General features: G+C 43.9%; 1 protein-coding gene across 1 annotated transcript in view; it reads right to left on the bottom strand.

Annotated features, from left to right (window-relative positions):
• ENKUR (enkurin, TRPC channel interacting protein) overlaps positions 1–3,967 on the bottom strand; it is a 78,897-nt gene extending 74,930 nt beyond the window's left edge. The window contains exons 1-2 of the mRNA XM_010356256.2: positions 3,884–3,967; positions 2,810–3,067 (exon numbers count right to left, since the gene is read on the bottom strand). Coding sequence (XP_010354558.2) covers positions 2,810–2,846 — 37 coding nt within the window. The 5' untranslated portion in view covers positions 2,847–3,067; positions 3,884–3,967. The remainder of the gene's footprint in view (positions 1–2,809; positions 3,068–3,883) is intronic.
• Positions 3,968–15,685: the final 11,718 nt, after the last annotated feature.

The raw sequence follows: 15,685 nt of genomic DNA, 5'->3' as shown, positions 1-15,685 counted from the left end.
CCACCTGAGTAGCTGGGGCTACAGGCATGCACCACCATGCTCACTAAATTTTCTATTTTTTGTAGATATGGGGGTCTCACTATGTTTCTCAAACTGGTGTCAAATTCCTGGCCTCAAGTGATCCTTCTGCCTTGGACTGTCAAAGCACTGGAATTACAGGCATGAGTCATTGGATCCAGCCTCATTCAATTTTAAACAGAGTAAAAATTGGTTCTCACCCTTGATCTATCCCATACTGATTAGAAATGGCACAGAGATAGCCAACAAGAGAGAGACCTATAGCTGGCCAATTAGTAAGGAGGGGGAGGCTGGGTGCAGTGGCTCATACCTGTAATCCCAGCACTTTGGGAGGCCGAGGTGAGCTAATCACCTGAGGTCAGGAGTTCGAGACCAGCCTGGCCAACGGAAACCCTGTCTCCACTAACAATACAAAAATTAGCCGGGCGTAGTGGCTCATGCCTGTAGTCCCAGCTACTCGGGAGGCTGAGGCAGGAGAATCGCTTGAACACAGGAGGTGGAGGTTGCAGTGAGCTGAAATTGTGCCACTGCACTCCAACCTGGGTGACAGACTGAGACTCCATCTTAAAAAAAAAAAAAAAAAGGTAAGGAGGGGGAGACCCAGGGCCCACCTGAAACTCAGATACAAACCCATTGCTCCAAGAAGCAGATGCCCAATTCCCTCCCCACTGGCGCAACCTTCAGATTGTAGTTTTCACCTTTGTAGTCTAATTTTCTGTTTAAGAGGACGCTTCATTGATGTTTGTTTTGTCTTAATTTTCTTTTTTCTTTCTCTCTCTCTTTTTTTTGTTTCAAAAGGGGTCTCGCTTAGTCACCCAGGCTGGAGTACAGTGGCGCAATCTCTGGTCACTGCAACCTCTGCCTCCCGGGTTCAAGTGATTCTTCTGCCTCAGCCTCCCGAGTATCTGGGATTACAGGCACCCGCCCCCACACCTGGCTAATTTCTGTATTTTTAGTAGAGACGGGGTTTCACCATGTCTGCCAGGCTGTTCTCCAACTCCTGACCTCAGGTGATTCACCCGCCTCAGCCTCCCAAAGTGCTGGGATTACAGGCATGAGCCACCACACCCAACCTTGTCCTAATTTTCTTAGTATAGTATTATACTATGTACGGAGATCTGTATATAGCATAAAGAAAAAATTCATGTGGTAAAAATAACAAACATCAAGGCAGCTTTCAACACCTCCATGAGGGAGCAGACCAACCCACCTATTTCATTCATTACCATAGCTCCAGCACACAGACCAGTGCCTGGTACTCGCACTGGGCCCCACCCCCCCCCCCCCCCCCCCGCCAAAAAAAAAAAATGCTAGCAAGCACTTGTTGCATGAAATTACATTTTAGGGCCAGGCATGGTGGCTCATGCCTGTAATCCCAGAGCTTTGGGAGGCCAAGGTGGGAAAATTGCTTGAACAACCCAGGAGTTTGAAGCTGCAGTGAGCTATCATGGTGCCACTGCACTCCAGCCTGAGTGGCAGTGCAAGACCAGTCTCTAAAAAAAAAAGAAGGAAAGAAATTACATTTTAGTGGGGATAGAAGACTATGCCAGCTGGTGTTGACCTAAGGAGAGGCTAAAACCTCCTGGATGAATTGGAGTTGGTTCACCATGTTGCCTCGGGCAGCCTTGTGTGCGTTCTCTGGGGTTGGGAGTGATAATCGCTGTTCCTAATCCCTGGTTGTCCCAGGTGAGTGGGTGCCTAATGTATGCAACCCTTTTATCTGCCTGGGTTTCTCTGATTCCTGAAGGCGGGGTGCTTGGGAAGCCTGTGAAGCCGACCTGTCTGTACAAGGAGAGGCCAAGGTAATGGGATGCTGTGGAGTTGAATTCAATGTGATACCAAGAAGAAAACCCGAGGGTGACTCAGACTCTAAAAATGTGTTGTGTAAGCAGACCGGGTGCCAGGCTCCTGGGGAATTTGGCTGGGCTGGAACAGGCTCCGGAGGAGGAATGCTGGTCTCCATTCTCATAACACACACTCCAACAGGGAGCCAAAGAATACCGCGACAGAAATTGATCCACACTGCTCTAATTTCTCAAATAGATCCGCAGCAGAAAACACAGTTCTCATCCTCAACAAGTAAAGTCTACTGAAGAAAAATAATACTTGAAAGTCCCTTAGTTACAAATAAACTGAAGAAGTACATTATGCTCTCCCCACATACTCTCCACATAAGCATAAATACACCGAAAAGACGATACCATTTTCCCAGAGGGAACTTTTCCAGTTTCTGTGATCTTCAATTATAAAGTTTGGATGGTGCTTGAACCTAAACTGAATGCTAGAGAGTTCACTCTGTTGGCAGGGTAGACCCCACACAAGCAGTGCATAGGGAAAGATGATAGAAAACCCGCTTTTTATTTTATTTTTATTTTTATTTTATTTTATTTATTTATTTTTTTAGAGACAGGGTCTCACTCTGTTGCCCAGGCTTGAGTGCAGTGGCACAATCATACCTGACTGCAGCCTTGAACTCCTAGCCTCAAGCGATCCTCCTGCCTCTGCCTCCTGAGTAGCTAGGACTACAGGTGTGTGCCACTATGTTCAGCTAATGAAGAACACTTTTTTTTTTTTGTAGAAACAATGTCTCACCATGTTTCCCAGGCTGATCTTGAACTTCTGACCCTAAGTGAAACTCCCACCTCAGCCTCCCAAAGTGTTGGGACTACTAGCATGAGCCACCACGCCTGGCCCTCATGTTTCTTTAGATGAGACAAGGATGTTTCTAAGGCCCCCTATTAGGCTGGCTGCCCAGATGCAAAACCTGTGAGCACAAGAATGTCAGTATTACCTGGGGAGCCACGTCCAGTCACTTGCGCTGTCTTCATGCTTCTTGGTGAACAGTCTCCATGAGAAGTTCATAGGTGTCTGACACATGTAGCCAGGCCCTGAGCTCTGAAATCGATCCTGGTTTGCAGCTATATGGTTGATGCTGCCAGACACATCCAGATACAGAAAATCAACTTTATCCCAGGCTTTCCTGTGCCGCTCCTCCAGCCACCTGCTCTGTTGGGTGTAGCTCCTTCTGTTCCATTTTGCTTCATGGGCTCTGGAAGGAGGAGCAACAGTGCACAGATGGCAAGGTGGAACCTCCCAACACAAACTGAATCTCTCCCTCCTTCTGCTCCTCATTGCCTGAGCCTACTGTTCTCCCCCCACCCCCGACATTTCTATTTTCAGGAAAAAAAAGGAAAAAACTTTCATGATCTACAAGCTTTGGGTGACTTTTCTTTTGGGCAGGATAACCAGAGCAGCTAGGTGGTTTTCCAAATGCTGGCTATGGCTAAACCCAGTCTCAAACAAAAATGGGAAAAATCAACATGTTTCTCTTCAGATTTTCCAACAACCCCTTTCTTCTCCTCTCTCCAACCTACAAGCTGCCCTTCTCCACCTGACATCCCAGTAGTGGGTAACTTTCAGCAGCTAGAGGCACTTCCCACCTTCCCCAAACCTAAGCCTGCACGTTCTTCTCTCCCTTCGTCTCTGTCTCTTCAGTCTGAGAAGTTAGTCTGAGGCGTGACCGATGCGTCATCAATGGGTGCGTTAGAAACCCCAGCGATTCACTGCTATGGTCTTTATATGTAGGATAGTTACTGGCACATGGAAGGCACCCAGTACATATTTGCTGAGTCAGACTGCAAAAGTATGCAACCGGCCGAGTCTCTTGCGGGTATTTGCACAGAGAAATAACATAACGATAACGACTACTAGCTAACTGCCGTTTACTAGTCACTTTCCACAGTCTAAAAGCAGGATCTCGGCATTTCTAACAGCTTGATGACCTCACGTTTGATGTGCTTTTGTACAGAAATTTCCCTGGAACCCCATGCATGATGTTGTTTGGAGTGACTCCTTCCTTGCTTACCTATAAGCCTAATCCTTCTCTTCCTGAGCAAGTGGGACTTGTTGCCCTCTTGTCACTTTTCCACTCGTGTTTCTCTCTCAAGGGAGAGAAAAAGTGAAACACGCCTGCTTTTTCAGTGTCTATAGACCGTTATGGAATGTTTGAGGAAAACCTTGGACTTTTTCACAGCCACTCCCTGTCTGGGCAGCCTTGAGTCAGCCTCCTCCTGCAGTTTTTCTTTCTGTTTTTCCCCTCCGTGTGTCCCTCCTAAGAATGTGGTCCTATTTCCTGGAGCAGGAGCCTGTCTGCAGGCATGGCTGGGAAGGAAGCCCTGGCCATGAGCTGGGGCTGATGGCACCTCTGGAGCTGGCTTTCTGGCAGCCGGTGACACAGCGGGGCTGGCCTCATTCATTACTAATTGTTGACGCTGTGTTCGGAGGAACATGTTAGTAACAGCACGTACCTTGATCGGCCACACTCAGGCCTGGGTGGAGGAGACAGGTGGTGACTCACACAGTGGTGGAAGAGGGCCTGGTCACCTGGGCTGCCCGAAATTGACAGGAAAGGCAGATCCAGGAGAGGAAATCCCCCTGCACATCACCTCCCTCCCCTTCCCACCGTATGCTCCACCCCTGCACCACAGGCACTTGCTTCCCACTCCTCTGTGCTCTTTTTTTTTGAGATGGAGTCTTGCTCTATCGCCCAGGCTGGAGTGTAATGGCATAGTCTCGGCTTACTGCAACCTCTACCTCCCGGGTTCAAGCTATTTTCCTGCCTCAGCCTCCCAAGCAGCTGGGACTACAGGTGTGCACCACCACTCCCGGCTAATGTTTTTGTATTTTAGTAGAGATGGGGTTTCACCATGTTGGCCAGGATGGTCTCGATCTCCTGACCTTGTGATTTGCCTGCCTCAGCCTCCCAAAGTGCTGGGATTACAGGAGTGAGCCATAGCACCCAGCCTTGTTTTTTTTTTAGAGTCATTGTCTCACTCTGTTGCCCGGGCTGGAGTGCAGTGGTGTCATTACAGCTCACTGCAACCTCAAACTCCTGGACTCAAGAAATCCTCTTGCCTCAGTTTCCCAAGTAGCTGGAACTACAGGTGCGTTCACCATGCCCAACTAAGTGATTAAAAATTTTTTTGTAGAGATGGGGTCTCACTATGTTGCCCAGGCTGGTCACAAACTCCTGACTTCAAGCCATCCTCCCATCTCGGCCTCCCACAGCACTGGGATCACAGCTGTGAGCCAGCATGCCTGGCCCCTGTGTTTTTACATGTCATTCCCTGTGCTTATAATGCTCCTCCCTCAAATCTGTGTTGCTTTGCTCTTCCTTGTGCATCAAAACCCCATTCAAATATTTCTCCCCTTGGAGAGTTTCTCCTGTTGCCCCTTGCAATTGAGAAGCCCTTTGTGCCAAACCACACTCTGTAGACAATTATTAAATTGTGTCATAGTTGCTCTGATTTGACTCAGTTGCCAGCAGATTTGAACTACTTGAGGACCGGGGCTCTCCCATGTCCATCTCTGTTTCCACTTTACCTAACCAGGAGCTGCCAATAACAGACACTCACTAAATGTTCATGGGCAGATTGTGGAACAAGGCAGACACATTCTGCAAGGGACAAGTGACACCGGCTCAATAGGTCAGACATGCGCAGGTGGTTTGAGAGCAAAGTCTGTAATTCTGGAGCATTCTCCATCTTCAAGCCCCCTCAAAATCTGTTTGCTCTTCCCAGAAAGAATCTTGCTACATATTTGGTGGTTGGAGTGGTCTTGTCACTGGCCTTCAAGAACACTGATTATTGTTTGAAGGGTATGCCGCCATTGAAAGAGTAGCTGATTTCCTCAGCCACTGTGTGCATGTCAATAAGATTTTATAAAGTACCTGTCTCAGTGCTTAGCTTTATAAGAAATGAAGTGGAGGATTCAAAATGGGTAGAAGACATCGATTCCACTCCTGTAGACCACAAAGCCTCGTCCAAAAGAGAACGTGGCTGAAATGAGAACATGTGAATCACCAATGGCAGACCTGTGGTGGCAAGGGGAGAATCACTCAATGTTTTCAAATAAAGAAATTCCTGCTTGTCATTTACCTGGCTCCTTCTATACGAACTTGTTCATGTTCGAAATGGCTTAATAAAATAATTTTAGATTGCACTGAAAATCAGTACTTGCAGTTAAGAGCACTTGAAGTTTTTTGAATTTTATTTTTTATTTTTGTAGAGATAGGTGTCTCCCTATGTTGCCTAGGCTGGTCTCGAACTCCTGGGTTCAAGAGATCCTCCCACCACAGCCTCCCAAAGTGCTGGGATGGCAGGTGTGAGCCATGCACCCGTCATTGCTCTTGAATTTCAGATTGAGGTGTTGATTCACAGGGCAAGATGGAATGGCATGATGGAAACTCAGTGGGAAGGAGAAACAGAGGCAGAGAGTGGTTAAGAGATTCTTATTGTAGTTCAGCCAGGAGGCTACAGGGACTAGACTAGGCTATGGGGACCAGACTAGGCTGCCACAGGGAGAGAAATAGAAGGAGCGGCCCAGATTACTGATTGCAACCTCTCCTAACTCCCATAGAAGGAGGGAAGGGTAAAATTTTGCCAGGATAAAGAGAGGGTGATCGAAGAAACAGAGCACCAAGCAAAGAAGGGATTTTTTTTTTTTTTAAATCACTGAAGGCTACCATTATATTTGATTTATTTTATTTTTTATTTTTTATTTTACTTTTTGAGACAGTGTCTCACTCTGTCACCCAGGCTGGAGTGCAGTGGTGCAATCATGGCTCACAGCAATTTCTGCCTCCTGAGTTCAAGCAATTCTCATGCCTCAGCCTCCCAAGTAGCGGGATTACAGGCAGCTGTCACCATACCTGGCTAATTTTTGTATTTTTAGTAGAGATGAGGTTTTTACCATGTTGGCCTTGAACTCCTGACCTCAGGTGATCCATCCGCCTCGGCCTCCCAAAGTGCTGGGATTACAGCCATTAGCCACCTCGCCTGGCCCTTTCATTCTTCAAATAAGAATCGTTTTACACTGACTTCCTCTCTGTCTGGGGCTGGAGATTTGTATAGGAGGTGGTGATTTGTATAGGAGGTGGTGATATGGTTTGATCTGTGTCCCCACCCAAATCTCATGTTGAATTGTAATCCTCAGTGTTGGAGGTGGGGCCTGGTGGGACGTGACTGACTCATGGGGTGAATTTCTCATGAATGCTTTAGCACCATTCCCTTGGTACCGTCCTTGCAACTGTGAGTGAGTTCTCGTGAGATTTGGTGATCTTGAAGTATGTGGCCCCTCCCACCTCTCTCACTTCTGCTCCCTTCATGTAGGACACTTACTCCTCCTTTGCCTTCCGCCATTATTGGAAGCTTCCTGCGGCCTTCCCAGCAGCAGAAGCCGCTATGCTTCCTGTGCAGCCTGCAGAACTGTGAGTCAATTCAACCTCTTTTCTTTATAAATTACCCCATCTCAGGTATTTCTTTATAGTAACATAGAAACAGACTAATACAGGTAGTAAGGAAGAAAGAAATTCCACGGGAAAACTGTACTTCTGCTTGAAATCTCAACTGCCCCTAAATTCGCATCTGTGTCTTCTTAGACCTGGAAGAAGTCTGATCCCTAGACCCATGTTCTGCTCTCTCTGCCCTTGAGATCCATCCCCAAGTCACTACTCTACTCTCCACAGGAAGAGTCTACTGAACTTGATGTTGGAAGTGATCCTAATGTACAGACCTAACCCTCAGAGAACCTTTGACCCACCCGTGGGGAGATGGACTCATATTCTCCATGACTCCGGAAGATTCTCTAGCACGCTCCTTCCCTGGGGTTATAAGGGTACTTGAAAGTGGATGCTCATAGATTCTTAGAGTTGAAAGGCCCATGTGCAGGGCATCTTCTCCCATCCCGCGCCCTGTATAGGAATCTATTCCTTAACATCCCTGCCAGGCAGCAACAACCTCAGCCAAACATTACCAGGAACAAGGTTAGACAGAGCAGGGATCCCCCATAGGGGCCTGCCAGTCACCCCAATAATCTTCCCAAGCATGGAAAGAAGGAAACATTTTGAGTTCATTCAAGGGAAGTTCCAGGAAACTAGCTAGCCTTGAGAAGTAGATGAGCAACTTGATAATGGAGAAGGTTTGCTGAGGATGTAAATCTGAATATCCTGCACATGTACCCGGGAACTTAAAATTTTAAAAAAGATTATATCAACCCTCTGTCAGAAAACATCATGAAAAAAACAATACAAAACATTTAAAAAGGTAATAGCTTAACAATCGCCAAGGAAGTTAGAGTCACAAAATGTTTTGTGACTGTAAAAACTATAGAAGCTAAAGATGACATCTTAACATATGTCCCTGAGCTGTTTTTCGGAAACCCAGATGCCACCGAATGGAAAATACCATCTGCTAGAACGTAGACCTCAGAGAAACGGAAGCTGAGAACTGAACTCTGACCACCATTCTTTGTTCTAAATTTCTTCCTAGGGGTCCTGGAGGAGGTCACACCCATGAGCCAGACCTAACATTCTTTTCTGCCCCAAAATTTTAGAGAAAGCTTCAGCTCCTTAACCAATCTCAAGTCAGAAAATCTTCGAACCTGGCTGGGCGTGATGGGCTCATCCCTGTAATCCCAGCACTTTGGGAGTCCAAGGTGGGCGGATCACCTGAGGTCAGGTGTTCGAGACCAACCTGGCCAACAGGGTGAAACCCCATTTCTACTAAAAATACAAAAGTGGCCAGGCGTGGTGGCATGCTTCTGTTATCCTAGCTACTCAGGAGGCTGAGGCAGGAGACTCACTTGAACCCAGGAGGCAGAGGTTGCAGTGAGCCAAGATCACATCACTGTACTCCAGACAGGGCAAAAAGAGCCAAACTCATCTCAAAATATAATACCATAAAATACAATAAAATATCTTTGAATCTACCTATTACCCCTGGATACCTGCTTTGAGATGTTCCCCCTTTTTAGGTCAAACCAATATGTCGCCTTCATGTATTAATTTATGGCTTTGCTTGTCACCACTGCCTCCCTACCTTTGAAGTCCCTTACCTGTAAGCTGTCAGGGAATTCACATCTTAACCATGTGTTGTCAATTCTCCTTCCTTGGTGTCCTGCAATAAATCTCCCACTTTCTCTTGCTGCAATCCTGATATCAGTATTGGCTTTGCAGAGCCCGGTGCGTGGACCCAAGCTTGATTCAGTAAAAGGAAATCAGGACCATTTAGGGCACTGTTGGACATTCCCAAGGCCAGAAAATTCTTTTTTAAGCTAAAACCCAATTTGAAATGAATTGACATTATGAAAAATTTATTTACTTTATTGCAATATTTTGCCCTCAAAGAAAATAATTTTAGATTGCACTGAAAGACATAATATTTCAGAAAGCACCGGGCATGGTGGCTCATGCCTGTAATCCCAGCACTTTGGGAGGCTGAAGCGGGTGGATCACTTAGGGTCGGGAGTTCAAGACCACCCTGGCCAACATGGTAAAACCCTGTCTCTACTAACAAAAATACACAAATTAGCCGGGCATGGTGGCGAGCACCTGTAGTCCCAGCTATTCTGGAGGTTAAGGCAGGAGAATCACTTGAACCTATAGGCAGAGGTTGCAGTGAGCCAAGATTGCATCACTGCACTCCAGCCTGGGCAACAGAGCGAGACTTTATTTCCAAAAAAACATATTTTAGAAAGGGATGAGGGAGTTCATAATCCTCCTGAAATTATGTACAAAAGTATGTATAAAAGTATGTGTATGCTCTTCTTTTTTTTTTTTTCTGCGTATTCGGTCCAGAGCTCTTATGGTACACCAAAGGGTCCTCAGTGATTCTGTACTATCCCCAAAGTGTGATGTTGAGTTGAATGTGTCACATTAAACGAAATACAGACAGGCCACATCTCGCTCAGGGGGAGGCATCCTGGCTCAGTCAGCTTGCCCAGGGTGCCAGGGTCTTCTCCGTAGCCCAGAATAAGTCCCTTTTCCCAAGCAGAGCCCAGGGAATGTGCCATCTATTTCAAGCCCAGCCACATAAAATCATGATACCACCCAGGGCCTTTTTTTCAGGTAGTGCTCTCATTTTTCAGGGTGGCAGCCTGTCTGCGCCTTGACTCCTCTACGTCAGCACTGCTCAGCTATGGAAAAGTCATGAGGGATAACGGTGGTGTCTGTAGAGCCAGCATGTGTCATGTGGGTTTTCAGACAAAGGGATACAGACAGATACTCAGGCTTTACTAACTCATCATCTGCGCACCCGTTCAGGAAGAGGAAATGACTGGGGCCATGTCACACTAAGCTTGTCTCTACTCGTCCTTGTGACGAGTGTCTCACACACATAAAGGGACACTTTTTTCTCTTGTTTTTCACTAGCAAGCCCTATGTAGGGATGACATCATCTCTGTGCTGATTTACTTTAAAATACTGTGGTGCAATTGACACCCTAGGAGGAGGGAAGAAGGAGGAGGTATTTGAAGTACCCTAATCAGGCATCCACATTCCAAGAGTTGTTAGTTAGCATTTGAAACATCCTAATTAGGGATCCACACTTAGGAGGGGATTACTTAGCACTTCAAATATTGTTACTGAAATCTACCCCACGAAGGGTGTGTTCATTAGCATAAGAGACAGTGGAAGTAAAAATTTCCCTGGTGCAATGGTAGCTTTCAAGGGATGACTTTGGCTGGAAAGAGTGTGCTTCCCACCACCCCAGCTGGAACAAGGTTTAAGAATGCAGCAAGTCAAAGACAGTACTCCCATAGACAAACTAGAAGTACAGAGCCCCACGTTTTCTGAGGCCCCTACATCCCCCCTTTCATACTGTATGTAGGACTCTGTTGTCCTGTCTTTAAAATATGGTGGCATTCCATTGCAGTGTGCATTTTGATGTGCATTTTTGGTGCAAGGTGCCTACCAGAGTGTCCAGGATCAGAGAGCAGGACTAGACATCTACAGGTGAATGACAGCTTCTGTGCCTGCTCGTTAAGTCTTGCTTTCACCAGCTAATGAGTGGTGAAACCTACTGAGTAGTGACTACCTGTCACTAACTGCTGTTTAGTCCCCTGTTCAATGGAATGGTCAAACTGGCAACATCAGGTCTCAAAGAAAATAAAAGATAAATAAACTAGAGCCTTAGCATATAAATATCCTCAAGTTTCTCCTGTACTGTTCAAGATCTTTCAAGAAGGCTGGGCACAGTGGCCTGTAATCCCAGCACTTTGAGAGGCCGAGGCAGGAGGATTGCTTGAGCCCAGGAGTTTGAGACCAGCCTGGGCAACATAGGGAGATCCTGTCTTTATAAAAAATGAAAAATTACCTGGCTGTGGTGGCATACACCTATGGTCCCAGCTACCCAAGAGGCTGAGGTGGGAGGATCGCTTGAGCCTGGGAAGTGGAGGCTGCAGTGAGATTATGTCTATAAGGAGCTCAGTGCCTGCACAAGAAAAATATGATCATTTTTGCTTTTATTATTAATCACCTAGTTAACTTCCACTTGATCATAAAAATTCATCTCAAGTGTCTTCCTTTCTTAGAGGTTTCTCTGGTCACCTCCTTAAGTCCCTACTCTGCCATCAAAAAGCCTGACCAACTTCTATGGAAGCATGTACCATACTCTATGGTTAATTTCTTTTTATGTGTTCATCTTCACCTGTTAGCTCCTTGAGGGCAGGAATTATGCCTTGTTTGTTTTATGTCCCTAATACCTAGTATATAATAGATATTCAAGAAATACTGAATGAATGAACAAATGCATAAATTAGCTGGGGATATACGTCTTCAAGCAGAGACCCCTCGGGAGGGGCCTTTGAGAGTTACCATCCTGCCCAATGGTTGAACGGTAGCTGGGGGGAAGAGGAGAAAACTGAGTTTGATTTGCAAATTACAGATAGAATTTTGCTTAATATATAGAAGCACTTCTGTGACTACCAAAAAATGGAAAGAAATACTTCAGTGGTATTTCTCCAAAGTTATTTCAGCAGAGGTTAGTAGTGTGGTAAATTGTATTCACCCACTTGATAAGAGATTTGCCTACGAGGTGTTTGTCTCTAACATTGCGTGACAATTCCACATGAGAAATAAAGGGCTGTGAAACAGTCTCCCGTGAATATTTGGTCTTTATTGCATGTCGATTCTACATCTTAATGTCCTTATCTCTTCTTCTAAGTGTGCTTTTTAGTTTTCGAATGATCTGTATCTCTTTTTGATCAGTTCCCTTACTTATATATGTACTTATAGGCAGTTTTATTGAAAGATGACATACTCTGTGAGGCTTTTGCTTGGCTGTTGGGAAATGGAGATAATTGTAAATTATTCATATCAAATTGTTGAATTTTAGGTCTACTTGCTGAAAACACAGGGATGGCCAAGGAAGTCATTTTGGTTTTAAAACCAGAATGGCTTTTAACAAAAAACGGCTTTAAGACCAAAAGTCAGGTAAATCTTGAGCTGAACTAAATCTCTAACCTCACAGTGTTATTCATTACATGCTAAAAAAATGTTATAAAGCCTCCAGAGAGTAGTCAAACCTCCAATAAATCCAAGGCCTAGACTACTTTTCCAATTACAGTAGCCAATTGGTGATTGAATGGGAATATTCGCAAGCCATAACTGTCTTCAGACCATGTAACCAGGAAACTAGCCATGTTGTCTCTGGAATAAGCCTTTCCACTCAGTGCGGGACACAAAGGGGACCTTTCCACTAAGCAGACAGACTTTGTATTTTGTGAATAGGTAAAAAACAGATCTAATCTACTCATCTAGAATGATCTTGCCATTTTTATTATCAAAATCAGAGAATGGCAGCACTGTAGTAAACATTTAGCAATATTGTTTTTTCCTTTTTTTCCTGAGGCTGTTTTGGAAATACAGAGAGACATCTATTACCTTAGGAAAGAACCAGGTAACTCCAAGTATTTATATCCTATACATACTTTTTCCTCATTCATTTATGGATTTTTCTCTGTATCAATTGAGTAAGGATCTGAGATAGAATGGAAGCTACGCTTTAAGAATACGGATGCCTCTTTTCAGCACCAGGTAGAACGAAGACCAAGATAGGCAGCTGAAATGTGATACTTCCAAGCAAAATAGATTTGAATCGATTTGATACTGATCTGATTTGGCTCTCTGTCTTGGACATAAGAACAGAACATTGGCTATATCTTGACTTCACTTGAGGCCATGCAGAGACAGGGTTTACTGACATTTAACCCTAAGAATTTTGCTTGGCTTTAACAAACTGTAAGTATGCTATTGTTCTTCATGATGAATGTGACAACTGGTCACACCTTGTGGATCACATTAAGGAGATTAAAATTCCTGGCAAAAACCTGTGTATAACTAAGTGGATTCATGGCCCACTGACAAAAATAAGCCATTATGGGGTTTCTGCAGGTCTTTTATTATTTGAAAAATATGCACCACATGGTGCTTAGGACAAGCTCACAATAAATTCCATTAGGTTCCTAAAAATATTTCATGTTGTATAATGTTGATAAGGTAATAATATTCTCAATCTCATTACACTGAAATTCCATTTTTGTTTTCCTTTCTAATATGCGGTGTCAACAATAGAATGAATAAAATGACATTAAGTATCTGAGCAGCTGGATACTGAAATTAATCTTATAAGGGTGCCTCACTCACAACTATATGTTACTGTGATTTTTTAATGAAATAATTTTAAGAAAGCCGAGGGGGATGTCAGGCTTACAATGTTTTTAACCAGAGAAACAGAATGTGCTAAAAAACAAACAAACAAACAAAACAACAACTGTGTCATATCAATTCTTGCCTTTTTGGCATTGGATAGACTTAGTTTAAAAAATTCCTTGTTTATAAAGAAGGAGGAAGCCAGGCTCAGTGACTCACATCAGTCATCCCAGCACTTTGGGAGGCTGAGGTAGGCAGATCACTTAAGGTTAGGAGTTTGAGACCAGCCTGGCCAACCAACATGGTGAAACCCTGTCTCTACTAAAAATACAAAAATTAGCCGGGTGTGGTGGAGAACGCCTGTAATCCCAGCTACTCGGGAGGCTAAGATAGGAGAATTGCTTGAACCTGGGAGGCATAGACTATAGTAGTGAGCTGACATAGTGCCTCTGTACTCCAGCCTGGGTGACAGAGCAAGACTCCATCTCAAAAAAAAAAAAAAAAAAAAAAAAAAAAAAAAAAAAAAAAAAAGGAGGAAGATAAGAAGAAGGAAAACCCTAATAGTCAAGGTCTGCCTGAAAATTTGCCTTAAGATCCTGTAATTGTTCTTGAGGAATAATGTTATAGTTTTGAATCTGTAACACCTTCCCTGGAGGTAATGCTCGAGAGTCTAGAATTTTCTTAAATTAAGCAATCCTATGAGAATAAAATAGTGGTAGCTGTGAGAAAGTCAAATGCGTGAATTACTTACCAGTTATCCTGAATCAAAATAGCCTTAAGCTTTAAGTATGTATTCGACATGGTGCAACCTTTTAGGGTGAAATGTATCGGTGCATCTTTACATTAATCCAAATGGGTCAATGTAAAGATCCAAAATGAATTAGGTCTGTTTGGTCACCATTCTATTCTATAGGGTATGAGTTACATGCTCTGCCCATCCAAGACACTAGGATCATGACTATACATGCCATCTAGGTCCTTCCAGTTAATCTATTCATCCGTAAAGATATTTTGAGGTAAACGCTACATAAAAAACTCCCCACTGCAACCAAGAAACACTTCATTCTGTTGTTGCTCTCTGTGTCCTGTTACTAATGCCCACTATGGCTATAATAGACTCTTTTAGTTTATTTTTTTCTAAAGTATACTTATCTATATTAATGTGATATCCTAATGTCTAAAGTAGACACATTAGTCATTTCTTTCCATGGAATAATTTCCTCCCTGAAACCAGTAACATCTGTCAAGCTAAGGAAGGCACACAGCCAAATGTCTTCCTGTAATTGTAGAAAACCATACTAGTCTCCTAAATTATCTGTTTGATTATTTGCTTTAAATAGGGTTTGGGGGAGGGGGTTGGAGTGGGGAAGGTTCGATCTTTGACAATGGCATGGTGACTTCCACTGACCCTGGAAATTTTGGGCATATCCAAATAAGCTATCATCCATGTGAGATACAACTTATGGGAAGTTACCTACAGAATGGCAATATTTGATGCATTCTGTTATATATCTCATCCTCAAATATCTGAGTTCTCTTTCAATAAGTAAATTTCTGGGTAAGAAAGCAAGAAAGCAAGAAAGCAAAAGGACTACGGAAGGAAACCACTATAGGCTCTTTGCTACTAAACGGTAGTTGGGGTCAGGTCCAAAAGTGTGTGTGTGTAATCGTGTGTGTGTAATTGTGTGTGTGTAATCATGTGTGTGTGTAATTGTGTGTGTACATACATATGATTATGTATTGTATAAATATTTGTGTGTATTATGTATAGAGAATCAGATTTTTAATAACCCTTTTCTTGCTGACAGTGTACTCACAGCAATTACTTTAAGTGCAAAGGTTTTTTAAAATCTTAATGCAAGAATTGAGGTCTTTACTTTGAAAAAATGATCATCTGGAGAGTGATGAGGAGGGTGTAGAATGGACCTGATGGATGCTTTCAGTGTGAAAGATTTATCTCATAACAGAGGGATTTAACCCTGAGAGATGATGTGAGTCAGATGTATGATGTTAAGGGCGGAGTGAGAACTGATGAATAGAAGTCATGGTAAAGACTGCTTTTGCTCAAAATATGGAAGAACTTTCTAAATTCTACCTAAAATTGACTGAACCGAATGATCACTTTTCAAGGGCACTGCGAAGCCAATTTGTACATTGGGTTGAAAGATGGACTCTAAGACT

The sequence above is a fragment of the Rhinopithecus roxellana genome, chromosome 11 (genome assembly GCF_007565055.1).
Source record: "Rhinopithecus roxellana isolate Shanxi Qingling chromosome 11, ASM756505v1, whole genome shotgun sequence".
Taxonomy (NCBI): domain Eukaryota; kingdom Metazoa; phylum Chordata; class Mammalia; order Primates; family Cercopithecidae; genus Rhinopithecus; species Rhinopithecus roxellana.
The sequence above is the reverse complement of the archived record's forward strand: the minus strand, read 5'-3'. Positions and strand labels throughout refer to the sequence as shown.